Source organism: Thamnophis elegans, chromosome 11, assembly GCF_009769535.1.
Source record: "Thamnophis elegans isolate rThaEle1 chromosome 11, rThaEle1.pri, whole genome shotgun sequence".
In the NCBI taxonomy this organism is placed as follows: Eukaryota; Metazoa; Chordata; class Lepidosauria; order Squamata; family Colubridae; genus Thamnophis; species Thamnophis elegans.
In genome coordinates, this window is record NC_045551.1 from 71,256,379 (window position 1) to 71,274,853 (window position 18,475).

The following is an 18,475-nucleotide window of genomic DNA, read 5'->3' on the forward strand; positions in this document are numbered from 1 at the left end:
CTGCTTTTGCTCACTGGCGTGACAAAGCCTTGTGGTATTATCATACATGAGAACAGTCATACACAAGAAGTAAGATCAGGGTTGTTATCCCCCATTGCAGAGATGGTAGCATTTTCAGAGACAATAAATTGCTTACAAAAAAATAACGTCCCTACTATGGCTGAATAATTTACAATTCTGACATGTTTAGATGTCACTGTAAAAGGCAATCATAAAAGAGTTTTTCCTTTTTCATGACATTCTATGTGATGTGGACATCACAAGATGGAAACATTGAAAGAGTTATCACGTTTCTCAGTTGGTCTCAGGATCACGTCTGTCAATGCAACTATGAAAGGACCCATATTTTCATTGGTGGGAAATAAAGTATGATTTGTCTTTAGGTGATTATTGTAACTTGAGTTGATGCTGTAACCTTTAAAATGTTACTGTTTGGTTGTGATGTGTTTTCCTTCTGTATTATGTAAGCATGTTTTATGTTTTTTTGATGCAACATGTTTTTTCCCCGATTTAAAGAATTTCATCTTATTGTGCTAGATTTGAATTAATATAATACTTAAAACTGTATAATGAATGAATATACTTTAATTACTGACTTTGGCCAGTCAGCAAATACAATAAACCCCAAACTGAAGCCTTACTCTTAAATCAATGAAATTAATTAAATATAGTCAGGATAATTACAGTGACAGAGATTGGGCTTTGTCTTAAGCTCAATTTTTTTTAAAAGACCCAAACCCTTGCAACCATTTGCAGGTAGTCCTTGCTTGCACTTAAGGACCACGACTGGGACTGGAATCTTAGTTCTTGAATGAAGTGGTTGTGAAACAGATTTCCTCGGAAAAGGCTCCCCTAACTGTAACCTTTGTGGAGCAGTACCACATTGAAATATTTTTTCCTATTCCATTCAGTCATGTCTGACCCTGAGAGGCTGCCTGGAGAAGCCCCTGCTGTTTTCTTGGCAAGGTTTTCCAGGAGTGGTTTGCCATTGTCTCCTTCCTAGGGCTGAGAGTGAGTGACTGGCCCAAGGTGGCATAGTGCCCAAGGCGGGACTCGGACTGACCGTCTCCCATTTTCTAGCCTGAATCACTACACCAAATTGGATCTCCTCACCTGATTAGATAGTCATTAATCATTTTGTTGGTGAAAGCAATTTACACATTTTCAAGTTCTCAGCAACATTACAAGCCAGCAGCAGATGTCACTGTTTCCTTGTGTACCGTTTTATCTGTGGTTGACCTACAGCCAAGTGTGTAACTTCCCTGAGCATCATTGACCCCAAGTAGGATATGGGCACTTTTTATTCAGAAGAAGGAAAAAGAAATCCTTCCTGTTTACGCATTTTAATATGAGAGGGCACAGAAAGTCTTTGGCAGCCCAATCCCCACCCCCGGTTCTCAACTCCTGCATTTCAGGACTCTTGGCCGTCCCCCAAGAATTGGGGTCCTTTGACTGTGATTCAGAAGCCATTCAGCATCGAGGGAGGGAGGGGGAAAAGTGGCTTCAAAGGACCTGGGTCTTAATCCATCAATCGATCAGCATCAACCATCTGGTTCCCCCTCTGTGTATTTGTGGAAGCACAGGAGCAACTCCAACAATATTTTCTTCAATATATTTATCTCCTCTTGAAGATTCAGCACCTCTCCATACTCTGGCCATCAGATATCTTTAGAAAAGCATGCCCCTTCTCCCAGAATTATAGAAAAAAAAGGACAAAAATAGTCCTGCAGAATATATATGGCATCTTATTTCAAAAAGGATAATTATCCGAGACAACGTTTAGATATTTCTTAGTGCTTCAAAAGATTTTATTCTGAAATAACTATCTGTGAAAATCTATTAGGATCTCTGCTGTGTTCACAAACAGGAACTCTACAGAGATATTAAATAGCTTGCACATACAGTTAATTTCTCTCTCCCCCCCCTCTCTCTCTTGCTCGCTCACGCTCTTCCTCCCTCCCTCCCTCCCTCCCCAAACATACTTCATATTGCTTAACCACCCATCTTCCTATGCTGAAACCACAAGATTCACACTCCCCCTCCCTCCCTCCCCCTGTCCAAATGCTGAAAAGAATCTTAACAATTTCAGAGTGCCCCGCATTAAACAGGGCCAAAGAGCCTCCCTGTCCAACTGCAGCAGGCGAGCCCATTCGTCTTGGTGCAATTTTAGTCTTGTCTGGAACCAGGAACCCCCAGTTATTTGCATTCAGTCCAGTATCTTGAAGCATGTCAAATATGTGACAAAAATATTCCAGCATTCTGGGAGGCGGGACAAATTTCGCACTTGGGTTTGTGGCCACCAACGCCCTTCAGTTCTAAACATACACAGGGAACTGCTCAGGGTCCCCCTAATTGCCAGATGGGCAGCACATTTGATAAATACATCAATAAACAAGTTGTAAAAAAAGACGAAAGATTTATATGATCTGAAGAGAAACCAGAGTTGCAAATAGAATACATGGTTACTTTCAGAGACACTATATAAGAAATGGTTTATAAGCAGTATGGGAAAAAGTGAAAGAAAAGCACTATATGGAAGTACCTATGTGGCTTTCAACGGTGGAAGCTCTAACACACCCAAATATTAATAGTATGAAAAAGGTTATTAGATACAAAGATATTCTAACAGCACAGGGACAACTAAAACAGAAGAAAGAATTAGAAGAGCAAGGGATTGATATAGGATGGTTGAAACAAAAGCAAATAGAAACAAGATATGAGAAGGAGGTAAAGAGTATGGTTTTAATATGGAAAATTCAGAATTAGATAAGATACTCATGGGAACGGATAAAAAAATGATTTAAAAATTGTATAGTTATCTACTCAGAATAAATTTAGAGGAAGAGATTAAAGAAACAATGAAAAGATTGGCAAATTTTTTTGGATATATAATAGAACTAGAAAAATGGCAACAACTATGGGAAAGGAACTATAAATTGACAATGATGACAGCATACGAAGAGAATTTGTATAAAATGTTTTATAGATGGCACATGCCACCTGAAAGCAAAAGTGTTTAAGGCTAAATCAGCTAAATGTTGGAAATGTCATCAATTGCCAGGATCATATTATCATATGTGGTAGATGTGCAAGGATGCAAAAAGCTATTGGTTAAAATACAAACATGGTTAGAGAAAATGATACATCAACCCGTAGAGTTTAAGCCAGAGGTTTTCTTATTGAGTATTCTAACAGAGAAATATTTGATTGTACAGATAATAACATCAGCTAGAATTGTATCTGGACAAAATTGAAAAGCAGATAAAATCCCATCGGAATGGGAGATAATAAAGAAGATATTAGATTGCGCAGAAATGAATAGATTAACATTGAGAATAAAGGACAAAGAGGAATCAGTGTACTACAGAACATGGGGGCGATTTTATGATTGGCTTGAAAAAAGATATAAATAGAGAAAGGAACAAAATATGAAATAAATAACTCAGATGACACATTATTAAATTAGGGGGAGGGGAAATAAGAAAACATTAAAGTGTAAATATACAAGCCGAAAAATGACATAAGTGAAACTAATATTAGAAATAAAATGTAAACAGAGAAAATTATTTATATGAAAATATAAAGCTTGGATTACTGAAACACGACCTCGAGAACCCATCAGAGAAAATAAGTAAGGGCAACAACGGAAAGGAGATGAGGAGGGAAAAGAAGAAAGGGTAAAGCAGAGAAAGTAAAGGTGGGAAATTAAGAGTAGGAGAGAGGGTAAGAAAGAGGAGAAGGGAGGAGGAGAGGGGAAAGGGAGGAGAAGAAGAAGGGAGGAAGAAGAGGAGGAAAGAAGAAGGCAGAAGGAAGGTTGAGAAGGAGTAAGGTTGTTGCAAAATAAGATGGAGGCACGGGGTGGCAAAAAAGTAATCCAAACTGTAATACATACATGCATGCATGCATACATATTACAGTTTGGATTACTTTCTTGCCACCCCGTGCCTCCATCTTATTTTGCACATATGTGTGTGTGTGTGTGTGTTTGTGTGTGTGTATGGAAAAATGAGTATAGAGATTAATGATGAATAGATAAATGCTAAATAGCAATTATAAGAATGTATATCTATGAATGAATTTGAAAGGGAAAACAAAAATCTATTTGCTTAAAAAAATGAAAAAAATAACAATAAATAATTAAATAAATACGTTGTGTGGGTGGGAATAGCCTTTACAATCGCCCAGTTGAGCATCTGAAGACGAGAAATAATTAACTTTAACTTAGACCTAGAACTTGGAGTTAAAAATGGCTTGCCTTGAACTCAGCTGGAGACGATGCTGGTGACGTCATTGGGGGTGAGGGGATGCTATGCACGTCCTCATACCTGATTTGGGTCGTGACCTGGTGACACCTGCATCCCCTGGGCTTTCTTTGCATTGGTGATGTCACTGGTTAAAGAGAGAAGCCGCTGCTAAAGTTGCCCTGTGCTGTCCCTGAGGCTGCCAGCGCTGAGGCAGTGCAGAAATGTGCCACCATCTGTTCTTTGCTTTCTTCTATTTGTCACTTCTTGACATTAACGCAAAGAGATGCCCGGCCCAGGGAGCACACCGTGCCTTTCCCTGTCACAGCACCTGGGGAGACAGTTCTTGCCAGACAATATTAAATTTCTTCTCACCCAGTCAGCTGTGCTCATTTCAGCATAAAACTCTCGGGTGAGGGCTTGGAAGGAGCTGTTGAAAACAAGGGCTCCGTCAAATAAGTCCTGATTCTGTCATTTTGACTCACATGTGGCTTTTCGTGGCTTCTCACTGAATGTCAAGTCACTTCATTCTAAAATGAACAGATGCGTTAACAGGCAGGCTAGGAAGCGGCCCTCCTCACTTAGATCATGGCACTGCCACTGTCTCAGTGTTGCCTGCTTTGAAGCGGCCTCAGCAGCCGTCAGGGAGAGGGCCCGTCCTGCTGCTTGAAGTCGGCCGAAGAGGAGGCAGGGCCCCTCCGAGAGAACCCAGGAAGACCCCCTTTCTCCCAGCCAAGGATACGGCACTGCAGGACTGCCTTCCTCCTGCCCGCCTCCCTCCTGCCGCTCCACTCCTTGATTCTCCCTGGAGTGAGAGAGACAAGGCTGGTTATGGCACAGCATTTGGCCCTCTCGGGTTAAGGTCCACATGGGCTCTTTTCAGCTCTGAACTGTGAGACTGGGCAATAGAGACGTTGTCAGAATATAGAAGGAGCGCTTTAAACAACAACAAAAAAAGGCATTTTGAGGAGAGGCGAGTCTTACGCAGAAGCAGAAGCGAAGTGGATTCATCTCAGTCTCCAACTCCTTCTGCTATTTACCAGCAGCATCTCCATCTTTGGATTTCCCCTCCGCTCATGCCCAGCCCTCTAGCCCCTTCAGCTGCTTCTGGGGAGTCAGGTGGTTGGAGAGAGGTTGTTCCCAGAGGTCAATTCTGAATGACTCCGCCCTACAGTTTCTGGTAGAGGTGAAATACCTTTGGGGACAAAGATATGAATTTGAAAGACATCAAAAGATGATAGGAACAAAGAACTCGAAAGCAGACTAGTCTGTTACTACACCAAACATTCTTAATAGCTTTTCCCCCCACCCAATCAATTTACTCATCAGAGATCTTGAGATCCTGTTTGTGCCAATCCAGTTCTAGTATCAGTGGAGTGAAATTGACAATGGGTCAAGCACCTGCATTGTTTGGAGTCTTCCGGCACCATCTTCTGTGTGCCTCCGAGCTGAAGGAAGGACTAGAATCCCTGCACAGCTAGGACTCCTGGCCCATCGCAGCCAAGTGGTCCCAAAAGATACTGAGATACTCCACGATGCTGAAAGCAATAAGAATCTGGGTGGTTGAACAGGATCAGATTCCCCATCATCTATTTGCTGGAATGAATCACCTACCTTAATGATTAAAGCAGTCCAAAAAAGTAAAGAATTTATTGAAATAGGTCCAGGCAATCAGTTATTCAAATGTAGCTGAATAAGCCAACATTTTCACGTCGTAAGTCACTGTTGCTGTTGCCGTTGTAACTTCAAGCAGTCACTAAACAAACCGCTGTAAGTTGAGGACTACCTGTAACCTCACCTTCCTCTGAATTTCCACAGCCTCCATGGAAGGAAGGCCGCCGTCTTCTGAGCGGTCCTCCTCTTTCTGTCTCAAAAGGGGAGAAGCCCCCTTCCTTTCTCAAGGCAAGGCTGCTGTTGACTCCAAAACTGGGCCTTAGCTTGGTGTCAAAGCTGAGGGATCACCAGACACAAGGTGTGATACAAGAATATACCTTTTTTATTTTTTAGTATGTAAGATGTAAGAAGCCTGGCTTTGAAAGCTGCCAGGGCCCTGATTACAGTTTTACAGCCATTCTTATGGTCAAGGGTGGGTCATATTCACCACTCCCCCCACAAAAAAAATGCAGGCATAACATATAATATTGATTGGTTTCCTGTATTGCAGCCCCCCTCAAGCTAAATGTCACGTCACCTGTCGCTCACCCCAGGTCACCAGTATCTTGCCAAGTTTCTAGTTTCATGTTCCAGCTAGGTGGCTTTGGGGCTTTTCTTATAAGCGAGCTATTCTTGTTTCCCATATCCTGGCTTAGTGGTTTCTGACAGGTAAGTTGCTTGCTTCTGCCTCTCTGTGCAGCCCTCCCATCCCCCCCACCCCCCCACAGCCCTCCCCCCATGCTATTAGCAACAGTTAGCACGCCTGTATTGCAGAAGAGCAAAATGAAATAAAGCTGTTTCATTGTTCGTTTTAAGGCAAAGAAATGAAGAGGAAATGTTTTTCAGAATTCATATTCCTCACTCTCATGTCCACGACAGCCACACCTGGAGCCTATCTCCATGCCCGACCCTTCCTCTGATCCCCAGGGCCTCATCTGTACATCCATCCTGTCGCCTGGACCTTCATTGCCTATATCTTAAGGGTTAACAAATTCCCTGTATTGTAAGATGTAACAGCCCTCCCCAGCCCCCCCCCCTCACAATTAGCTGTCCTCAGGTCCCGTACAGGATGCAATATTTGTGAGTACATAATATATATTCACACAGGGCTGGTATCTGCAAAAATATCCCTTATAACTAGATAATTTAAATAATTTGTTGCGAGCAGCTGCATCCAGTTTCTGAAGCTGGGGCTCTGATGAAACTATCCTCCACATTAAGGGCACTCAGATGCTAATTGAGGGAAGCGTGTTCCTCCAAAGCGGGATCATTTGTCTTCATCATCTCTGACCATCCTTGAGTGGCCTGACAGGAACCTCTGTTTGGAAGATAATAGGAACCACGATTACTGGGAGGGAATCTAATGCCTCCTCAGTCTTTGGGAGCAATTTGTATTCATTAATGTTCTCGCAGATTAACTCTCCCTGATTAATATACCAGCGTGATGGGCACCAGGGCTGTCCTGCTTGAGCTGCTTTGATAAATCAGCTCTGACTGTCATCAGAGGCTAATAGAACGTAAGCCTCCCGTCGGGCGTCTGGGGTCCTTTCCAATGTTCCTTTCGTGTTCCTTCCCGACGGCTGCCTGGAGCAGGTCAGGGAAGAAGCTTCTTCAGGCTGTCAGCAAAACCAATTCATCGCTCTCCTTCCAACCGGTGGGATGAGGTGCCCACCGCCCGTGAATTAGGTAGAAGGAAAGTTTGGTTTTCTCTTCTTCAAATTCACAGTGGTGGGTTTCAAAATTTTTTAGAACCTCTTCTGTAGGTGTGGCCTGCTTTGTGGGAGTGGCTTACCAGCCATGTGACTGGGTGGGAGTGGCTTGCTGGCCATGTGACTGGGTGGGCATGACCAACTTGTAAAATGTGGTGAAATTCACTTAACAACTCTCTTGCTTAGCAACCAAAAAGTTGGCTCAGAAACTCTGGCATTTGAAGCACGGAAGTCTTAAAGCTGTCAAGTTACAAGACCCTTGCACCCCTAACCCTTTAGAGAAAAAAACCTCAGGGGTGTTCAAACTTGACAGCTTTAAGACTTGTGGACTTCAACTCCCAGAATTCCTCCTCTCACTCTTCATCTTGATGATGTGTGGACGGGCGGGGGGAGGGAGGGAGCTGGGACCGGTTCTAAACGACACTGTAGATTTGTGGAACCTCTTCTATAGAAGAGGTTAGAACTGGCAGGAACCCAGCCCTGGTGTACCAGAAATCAGGCCCAGAGGCCAACAGGTGGCCTGAAGGAGCCCATTGCACAAAAATGTGCAAACGTCAGAGGACGAGTTGCTCTTCTACAGATGTTCAAATGAGTGGGAAGCTTTTGAGAAAGAAATGGCACCCTCTTAAAACATTTAATGTAATTTTTATAATAGTTTATTTCTATTCATTATCAAACTTCTATGGCACCCTTCTCACCAAGCATATTGTTTTACAAAATGGAAGGTATAGTAGTGCATGTTGTTTTTAATTTTAGGTGCTAAACAGTTATATCAACTTGAATTATGGGGGGGAGAAAGCAATGTGTTGCTATTTGTTTAAACCAAAATAACTATAATTTACAGTTTCATAAATTACACTTTTGGGTCTGGTGGACGTTTCAGTCCAACTCAGAGAATAAATCAAAGGAAGGAGCAACATCTGTGGGCATGGATTGTCCCCCTGTGTCTAATGGACCGTATTAACCTTGTGAAATAAAAAATCAATATCTCTCCCATACCTAGAGCTAGAGAAACCAATCAATAGGTTTCCTGTCCCCCGTCATCTCTTTTGGGTTTAGTTAAGGTTAACACTGAGTGCTGACAGCTCCTCTGGCACCCACCCACCCACCCCTGGATGGGATATCGAGGGCCACTGGGGGTTCTCCCCTCTGCTGCTTGGGGAGGGTCCAAGCCCAGGGGAGCAGAGGAATATGGGGGGCGGGTGAGCCAAGGAAGGGCCAACACACATCCTCCCCACAAATCAACTTTGGCTTGATCTGGTTACATCCTCTGGTCCAGGGGTGGGGGTGGGGGGCAACTACAATGTGATAGCAGTTGAAGGACGGAGGATAAGGGTTACCGTTGTTTGCCTCTGTCCTGGTTTTGCCCAGAAAGTTTTTTTTTCTTTTTAACATTCAGGTTTTACATGGTTTGTCATGGAAACATCCGCCACACATGGAAGGCCAGCCTCAGAAAAGACTCAAGCTGTCTTGAGCACAAAGGTTTCACAGGCGTAATTGACCAAGGAGACTTTTTCAGTTTGGAGAAGCCACAAGAACAGCATCCTTCCTCAAAGCATTTGTGTGTCCCGGGGTCCCACGCCAAGGACCCCCATGCAATGCTGCCTGTGCTTGTGCAAAAGGGGCCCCACGGCACGGTGCAGAATGGGGAGATATTTGGAAGGTCATCAGTATTTCAGCTCAGATTGTTGCTGGTGTGGAAAACTGTCATTGTGTTAACTGCCTTGGCATACACACACACAGCACTGATTAACGAAGGAAGACTGAAAAGACAGCTTAAAGCCTTCTGTGCAAAAGCAATTGCAGTGGGAAGATAATGGGGGAAATTTCGGATATTTACATAACGATGGGATTGTTGCCCCATGTAACAGAAAAGATAGAAATCCTCAACCTGGATGACGTGTACATGAAAGCTAATCAAATTGAATTTTTTTTCTCCATTCTTATTTTGGTTTTGCCTGGTGTGGGAACCAAGAAAACAGTCTACCACATGCCTTCCCCAAAGAATCTTAAAATATGTATTGTTGCTGGCAAGGAAATGATAAAGGAACATAATTAGGCAATGATGACCCCAAAACAAACATAGATTCTTTCCTGGATGCCATGAGCCATCTGTGCTTGCCTGATGTTTATAGAATCTTCATTAGTGAAGAGCCTCCATAGATAAGAGGCTCAACTGGAACATCAATGGTTGAGATAAGGGCAAGGGGACAACCAATCTGAGGATCCACAAATGGCTGGGGGGGGGGGGAACACACAGCAGAAACCCAGCTTTAGAAAGGGACAGGCCTTTTTTTAAAAAAATTCACAGCATGTTCTTCAGACTTCATCAGACAAAACTTTGCTATTCTGGATCATTTGTTGTCCCCTAGCCTTGGAAATTCAACAAGATGTTATATTTTGGTGCCTGGACTCTTCTGTACATCATCCTCATTGTCCTACAAAGTGGAACCTTCATGGGAAACCAGCACAGCTTACCCACAAAGGAGAATTCTCACAAATCTTCTGGTGAACCTGGAAATACGGAGGGAGAGGCCTATTTCAACTTTAAGGCTTTTCTGGAGAACCTGAAAGCTGATTTTTTAAGGAACTTGAACTTATCAGCGATACCTTCACAAGAAAAGATCAAAGAGGAACCACCCCAGTTTATGATTGATTTATATAACAGATACACCCAGGACAAGTCCTCCAGCCCCATTGCCAACATTGTGCGCAGCTTCAGACCTGAAGGTATGAGTAGTTTTCGATGGGTAAGATATAAAACGATTGAAAGCACTGATAAATTACCAATGTAATTTGCATCAGTTTCTCAGGCGAATGTTAGTACTTGCAGGTAGATGGTTCTGCTAAAGCATGCAGTGTGGCTGGGAATAACCTCTGGGTGTTCTAGAAACTCTGGAGTCACGAACATTTGCCAGTGGTGCGTGCGTGTGTGGTCCCGAAATCCAAAGAAAGCCATCGCTATTTCATTTCCTCCTGAGCTGCATGTTCTCCTGAGCCAAAACTGTCTGGCTTTGATAACTGCCCAATGTTTCAGGATTTTTCTAATTAATAGGGTTGAACTATAGATCAATCTTGGCTATCAGCTGCATCCTTTTGCAATATTGCTAGGCGGAGTAAAAAGCTTTCAGCTTTGCTCCCGGAGAAAGAGGTCTTTAAGTACTTAATTTCTTAATAAAAACAAAAGCAAGAACAGATGTTAGGATCCTACTGTTTGGTTGCAATTGCTATTTCAGAGGAGATTCAGAAACAGATCAATTGACCTAAAACTGAGGACAAAGCAGGGTTTGAGAGCATCGTCACCAAAAGTTGATCAACATGGAACTCTTCTGAAAGGCATTATATTATTAACTGATCAATTAACATAGAACCATCCAAGTGTTACAGGTGGTTTAAAAATGTAATAAACATGTAAGTAAGATTATATGGAAGGGGAAAAGATGGGCAAATCTCCCATTCCCCCTTAGATAATGCCTCCTCTCTCTATCCCACCAATTCAAAGTTACAGATAAAATATTGAACACATCATCAACAAAAATACAAAACCCAACATTCACACGTTTAGGCAAAGAGACCAACTAATGCTTCCAATCTCTTTTGAAAAACATAGATTTGGAGCCCATATAAAGTTCTAAAGTCTCTAAGAAGCCTTTAAGATGGTTTTTTTTAAAAATAAAAGTCTACCCAGTATAATCTTGTCCCTTTTGACAATAGCAGATTTTTAGGCTGATAACTTTCCCAATTGATACTAATTGTTTAAACCCAAACCATGCAAATTGCCCATTCTTTGAATTTCCCCTAATCTCTTTTTAGAGAGGGCCAGTGTGGCGAAATGCTTCGTGTTGGGTTAGAACCAAGGAAAGCCTGGCCTGAGGGCCCCTCAGTCATGGTAGCCCATTCAGTGACTTTCTGACAGGCAGAATCTGTCAACTCAACCCTCTCCACAAAGTTCCTGTCATTAGAACAATAGAGCTTTAATTACTTTAATTTATTTTTATTTATTTGGAAAACATTGTCAGTTTCTGAGGACGTCTGATTTTTCATTGTGCAAAACTCCTTTCCCTGCAATTTCTAGATGTTTTTAAGCCGGAGGGCAGCCAGACTCCCCTGGCACTTCCTTCTCCTATTTTCCCCGCCACAGCCACTCTGTGGGGTGAGTTGTGCTAAAAGGGAAGGCTAGACCAAAATCACCAAATCAACTTCCATACCTAGACACTGACTCCCAGTTGCTAGTCCAGCTCCTTAACCTCTATGTCAGGTGGGTTTTTCTTTTACATATAGAAATTTTTAAACATATTTTTCATCAACAATACTTTATTTAATTTATTTATTCAATTTCTGTAGTCACCCATTTCAATCAATGATTCCAGCCAGTTTACAATATGCGGGAAGATATGTCCATTTCCCCATATTTCTAATAGTACCTTTTACTTATATAAGCATAATTTAATTCCTTTACTTTGTTTCATATTAGCATTTTAGTAATACTGGTAATGAAGTATTGAAGGTTCAGCATTGGATGTACTAATATTCAGGTTGAAATTCCTTTCTGGCTAGAAAAAGTCAATCATCATTATAAGAGTGTTTATCATTTTCTCCATCAGATATTTCTTCTCTGTCTTCACTGGAAATAAATCAGAAATATATCTTGCTCTTCAACGTTTCCATCCCATGCCATGAAGAAGTAACTAAAGCTGAACTGAGGATCCACATTGCATGTCAGAAAGAGGCTGAGTGTTTTCCGAGTGTTCATGGGAATGTAGTAATCTATGATATGCATGAAGGAGATAACTGGGAGGAAGCAGAAGGCGTAAGGAACTTCCTTGCCTCCAGAGAAATCCAGGGATGTGGCTGGGTGACATTTGATGTGTCCAGCACTGTGAAAAAATGGGTCAAGACAGAAAAGACCAGGACTGTCAACCGGTTGGAGACCGCCGTGAAGAGCTACGATCCAAGTGGTTTCAACTGTGAGCATCTGAACATCAGCGTGGCTCCTGACTCAAACCATCTGCCTTCCCTGATAGTGTTTTCTAATGATCACGGCAAAAGAGTCAAAGCAAACCACGCAGAACTTCAGGAAATGGTGGCCCATGAACAGGAGGATGTGCTGAAGAGTTTAGTGAAGGGCCACGCTGCCCACAGGCGGAATTCTTGGCCTGTCCACGGGACCCGTCACTCCCTGTCCAGAAGCAAACGAAGTATTGAGCTCAACCATTGCCGGAAAACAGCCCTCCATGTGAATTTTAAAGAAATCGGCTGGAACTGGATCATTGCTCCTCCAGATTATGAGGCATTTCAGTGTAAAGGGGGTTGCTTCTACCCTCTGACTGACAATGTCACCCCAACCAAGCATGCGATTGTCCAGACCTTGGTCCACTACAAAAACCCCAAGAAAGCTGTCAAGGCCTGTTGTGTTCCCACGAAGCTGGAAGCCATCTCCATGCTTTATAAAGATGAGGCTGGAACCCCCACCCTGAAATACGAATACGAAGGGATGAAAGTAGCAGAATGTGGCTGCCGGTAGTATGGGAGGACGTCTCATTCACTTTAAACATGAAGTTGTGAGTGCAGCCCTTCTTCTTTGAATTTCTCATAGAATGGCACTTGTTGTAAATCAGTGACTAAGAATGGAATCATTAATTTCTAGACTGAATCTCCGGCGCATAGATCTTTCTCTCCCTGCAATATTTCTTTTATATACTTACTGTATATTTTTAGGAAGATATCATTAAAAAACTCTGCCTGTGCTCATCAACTGTACTGTAAATATTTGTGGGGACATTGACTGCAGGAGCTATTTCCAGAAGATGAACCACTCATCACAGTAGATCTAGTGGCAGGAAGTTTTTTGACTATTGTGCCAATACTGCATATGTTTACAGAACTGTAATTTCTTCTCCAACCCCCAAAGAGAGGGAGTGTTTTTTTCACATTTCCATCATAGAAAAAATATGTAGAAGGAAAGCATTATGAAATACTTTTCTAGCAGTGTAACTATTTTCCAAGCAGTGAAAAAATATTTTAGAAATGATATTGAAATCTGAATACTATAAAGATAACTAAAGTATAATATGTAAACAGCTTTGGTACATGAAATGCACTCTGGGACCTTCCTTTATCCCAAAGTGAGTCCGACATGTTGCCTTTATTTTACTGTAAAACCCATCATAGACTTGGTGGGACTGGCGTCTGTGACATTCCCTACCCTCACCCACCTGCCATAGAAAGGACACTAGAACAGGGGTGGGTTCCAGCTTCTTTTACTGCCGGGTTGCTCAGGGAGATGCTTCAGGCGTGCGCACACTTGATGCGTGCTATGCGCACATGCACAGAAGGGGAAAAATGCTTCTGCACATGTGCAGAAGCAAAGAACCGGTTCGGGTACTTGCACGACCGAGTTACTACGTACTCGGCCGAACAGGTCCGAACTGGTAGAAACCCACTTCTGCATTAGGTAGAAAAGAAGGAAGTTAGGACAGGACTGCAAACAAGTTGTTGTTTCACAGAGGAAACCTTCTCTAGATTGTGGGATTTAGCACTCAAAGTGTCATAATGTTCAACTATACATTCTGGTTGGGTCAAAAAGATGCAAAGGATAGGAGTAACCAGGCCTCAAAGATTCCAAGGCCGGGTAAGAGGAACCCAACATTTAACGTCCCTAATATAATGCAATAAAGAAATGAATAAAAATGAGCAATGAAATAGCACTAAATGACTCTTTTGGAGAAAGGGCTATTCCATTGTCACAAGGAGAGAAATAATGGGAAGCTTTATGAATTTATGAAATGTGATCCTGTCACATTTCACCTAAAACACGAGCAGTTCTAAAACAAACATTAAAGAACCAGCCCCAAATGTGCATGTTAACTGAGCGATTCCCTCCACAGAAATGTTTTTGTGGCCTCCAGATATAAAAGAGAAGTCCTATAAACTCTGTTGGAAAACCTGGCCATCAAATTATTCTGCTCTGCCGAGACAAGTACTGAAGGCAGCAATTCCACCCCGTGGATCACTCTCCAACCACACAGGAGCCCAGCCATCCCATGGAAAGGGGCTTGGGGGGCTGGGATTTAAAGAACAGATATTTGAAAGCCCAAATTGTCAGTGGGGCCAATCTATGTTGGCCCCAACATGCTGCTAGAAGACACAGCGCCATAATGGGCTGCAAAAACCCTGCCAATCACTTTGTGACAAAACCGAGATATTTGCGTTCGGCATTTCTTTGCTGCTATCTAGTGGTCACCTGGAGTTTTGCAGGTCAGGTAATCCTAGAAGGAATTTCCATCTCAGCTCTTTCTTGCCGAGAGCCGAGGTGGCGCAGTGGTTAGGGTGCAGTACTGCAGGCCACTTCAGCTGACTGCTATCTGCAGTTCGGTTGTTCTAATCTCACGGGCTCAAAGGTCGACTCAGCCTTCCATCCTTCCGAGGTGGGTGAAATGAGGACCCAGACTGTGGGGCCAATATATGCTGACTCTGTAAACCACTTAGAGAGGGCCGAAAGCCCTATGAAGCGGTATATAAGTCTAACTGCTATTGCTGTTGCTATTGCCGGTGCTTTCCTTTGACCAAGCAGCCAGTATCTTCTTTCCAGTTCTCTTATCCATCTGGCTTCTATTTTTATCTCTTGATGAGACCTGCTTGAGTGATCACATACAGAACTACATGACTTTTGCAGAGGGATGGAATCCTTTATCTCTATTCTCCACAAAGCCTTGACCTTCTGAATATTCTGAGCCTTTCCATGGCTCATCCGTTAAAGTGCCTTGAGAGGCCCTCATGAGAGGCCCGTTTACCAATAAAGGAGAATAACTGTAGCTCAGGGTTGAAATGAGGGGTCCTTGATGCCCTCCGAGCTTGGCTTTGTGGGAAGTTATCATCCAGCCCTCTCCCAGAAAAATGAAATATCCTAGGAAATATTGAAAAGGCAGAATATTTCTCTGGATGTGAAAAGAAAGAAACAGTTTTAAAAGACAGAATAGCTCCCTTTAGCTTCCTGCCCATCCCCACTGGGCCATTGAGAAGGCCAGGCTAGTCCCTTTTACATAATAAAGACTTCTCCACTGCAGCTGCAGAGGGAAGGAATGTTGGAACTTTACTCAACAGACCACATGGCATCTGAGAACTCATCGACACTCATGGATTCCAAACACAGCCTAGAGAGTAGCCCCTGCATGGCCCCATGGGAGTCTGACAACCAATCAGAATACATTTCTTACACAGGAACAGGAAACAGAGAGGTGGGACTGAACAGGTTATAAAAAGCCTAGCAAGCCCCTCCTTCAGCCCTTCTCTTCTTCTCCACCAACATTGAAGCATGTGATCACCTTTTCTGTTTAGGATTCAAGCCATGTGGCCCTGTCCACCATTAAAACCATCTTTCCAAGCAGCCTCCATGTCTCCAGTGTCTTTTCCCCACCACTTGGAGCCGAACCCAAAAGGACATTTCTTTCATCAGCTTGTTTCCTTGCAGACGTTTCATGACCCAAACTGGGCAACATCATCGGTGCGAGAGAGCTGACAGCCTTGCATGCTGATATTCCCTAGCGGGCAAATGAAACGTTGGGAAGGAAACTGGCCAGGTGGCTCCCAGAGAGCACCACGGAGCCTTCGGGCCCATTTACTTCCCCTTTTTTCCTGCTCACTGAAAGGTAGGGAATGTGTTGATCAGTGGAAACAGCAGGGCTGGGGAGACTCAGATGCTTACTTTATTTATTAATTTCCATTTTAATTGATACCCTGCCTTTCCATCCCCATGATGCTTTGGGCTTCCTATAGTCAAGAAAATATAAAATAATAAAAAGAAGTTCAAAACTTAAACATGTCACATATTTATATTAATATATAATATAAATCTTGAAATCCCTATTAGCCAATACAGGAGCCCTAGTGAAATGGGTCCAAATAATCAATAACTTCTGGGATGCGCCAGGATTGAGCATAAATCTGGAATTTAGAGCCCCCGACCTTTTCCATTACTTTAGCCTCAAAGGCTCCGCTTGAGGCCAGGCTGCAGTTTTTCAGCTCCTCCGTCTCAAGAGAAATCTCCAGGGTCCCTTTCACGTGGTGGGGAAAAGGTGATATTCCCTCCATATCTCTTGCCCACATCACTGGGAAGAATCCAAAGCAGCACATCAAAATTACGTTCATATTAAATGTGGAGATTTGCGCTTCCCTCGGCTGCTTTCGTCTGTTTTCTTGGGTTGAAAATATTGTTTGTAGCGACAATTCTGACCACCTGTAGTTCTATAACTCTTCTATCCTGAACCTTCACTTCCTGTTTTGAAAAAGGGATCAATTATTCAACCTATTTTTTTAATTTTAGAAGTAAATTTTAAACTTACTCAAAAATAATTGAGAATAATCATGGAAAATTTGTATTTAAAAATCAGCATTCCTCAATAATCAAACTTTTTTATGGCCATAAATAAAATACAATTAAAAAGACACCCACACACAAACACACAATATATATATATATATATATCTTAATAATTATAAAAAAGTAAAATAAAAAAAAAATGAATAGAGTTCTTCAATCACCAGGAAAGACCTGTGGCTGCACACAACTGAGCAACGCAGCAGAATCTTTCCAGAAGAATCTCTCTAGGTTTAGGTGTATTAGATTCATATGCCGCCCTTCTCCCAAGGACTCAGGGCGGCTGCCAGGAACATCTTCTTCACATGAGGATCAAAAAGCCCCCCCCCACCCCCAGGATTCCCCACGGAGGAAACGACCTTCCTTCACAAAGGTGCATGCATGGATCCCGTTGACTGAGGATTTCCTGCATAGCTGATCATCATTCCTTTTAACCATAAACTGCCTGAAAAGGCCAAGGACTAAGTATTGCAATATAGCCCACTTGACCCCTCTGGCCAGCCAGTCGAGAGCAGCTGCTTAAGCCGGTTGTGTATCCGCTGAACTGCCAAACCATCCAGCCCACACTTAACTAACCGGGGGGCCCTTTGTCCGATGCCTGGCTAAGTTGGAGGTAACATCCACAGTCTTCCCACAGCCTATTAAGAAAGTCAGTCAAAAAAATGAAATAAGCTTTGTCCGACGACGAACCTTATTTCTGTTTTTAGACATGCTCTTGACAAATCTATGCTGACTGCTGATAATTATTGCACGATTTTCAATGTGCTTACTCCAGATACCTAAAGAAGTATTGCTAAGAAGACCGAGGGGAATCAGGGGCAACTATTTATGAAATTTCCAAGTACAAATAATGTAGCTTACAACACAGTTGCCCTTCCCTCCACACACTTTCTGCTGTAACCAAAGACAAGGGAATTTGGCTTTGCCCACTGACTCACTTCAGCAGCCGCAGCAGGTGGGGGCTGCTTTTCAAGCTGGGTGGAATGGCTGAGGTGGGTGAACTCCCGCTGGGCTCCTGTGCTTGGGGTAAGTGTTTCATGGTTAACTGGGGCCATGTGATCAGCAGAGGAAGGGATGGTTTGATTTTCTCTCTCTTAGGTTGCAGACAAAGACTTCCTTGTGCCGTCAAATCTCCCTAAAAGCAAATCACATTCCTGCACCCACCTAGGGGTAATTCTGGCCAGAATTACTGTGATTCTTTCTTTCTATCTCTTCCTATCACTAGCAAAAGCATCCAAGGCACATGAAATAACGCCAACGGTTTCAGTCTGTCAAGATCTATTTGTCTTGAAACCAGCAGCCATATGTTCAGGGGTGGCATTACAAGTAAATCCTAATTGATGACAGTTACGAAGATCAAAGTCACCTCAGGATTTAGCAGCATTCTGGGGATAGTGCAGAGTAGAGCCAGGAGCAGCGGTAATAGCAAAGTTTTTAGCTAAATCATAAAATACAATTCCTTACCCTTCTTCTTCAGTTCTTGGCATAAATCGCTT

The 18,475-nt window shown here is 42.8% G+C and overlaps 1 protein-coding gene across 1 annotated transcript; it reads left to right on the forward strand.

The window, feature by feature from the left end:
• Positions 1 to 9,873: 9,873 nt before the first annotated feature.
• Positions 9,874 to 13,354, forward strand: GDF2 (growth differentiation factor 2). Its single transcript, XM_032227040.1, has 2 exons — positions 9,874 to 10,333; positions 12,208 to 13,354. Exons 1-2 carry the CDS (start codon positions 9,994 to 9,996, stop codon positions 13,125 to 13,127), a joined length of 1,260 nt encoding a protein of 419 aa, XP_032082931.1. The 5' UTR covers positions 9,874 to 9,993; the 3' UTR covers positions 13,128 to 13,354.
• The last annotated feature ends 5,121 nt before the right edge of the window (positions 13,355 to 18,475 follow it).

Coding starts and splice junctions, on each gene's coding strand:
- GDF2 (XM_032227040.1), top strand. CDS start 9,994: ATGTTATATTTTGGTGCCTGGACTCTTCTGTACATCATCCTCATTGTC. Junction 10,334..12,207: donor GCGCAGCTTCAGACCTGAAG/GTATGAGTAGTT, acceptor TTTCTCCATCAG/ATATTTCTTCTCTGTCTTCA.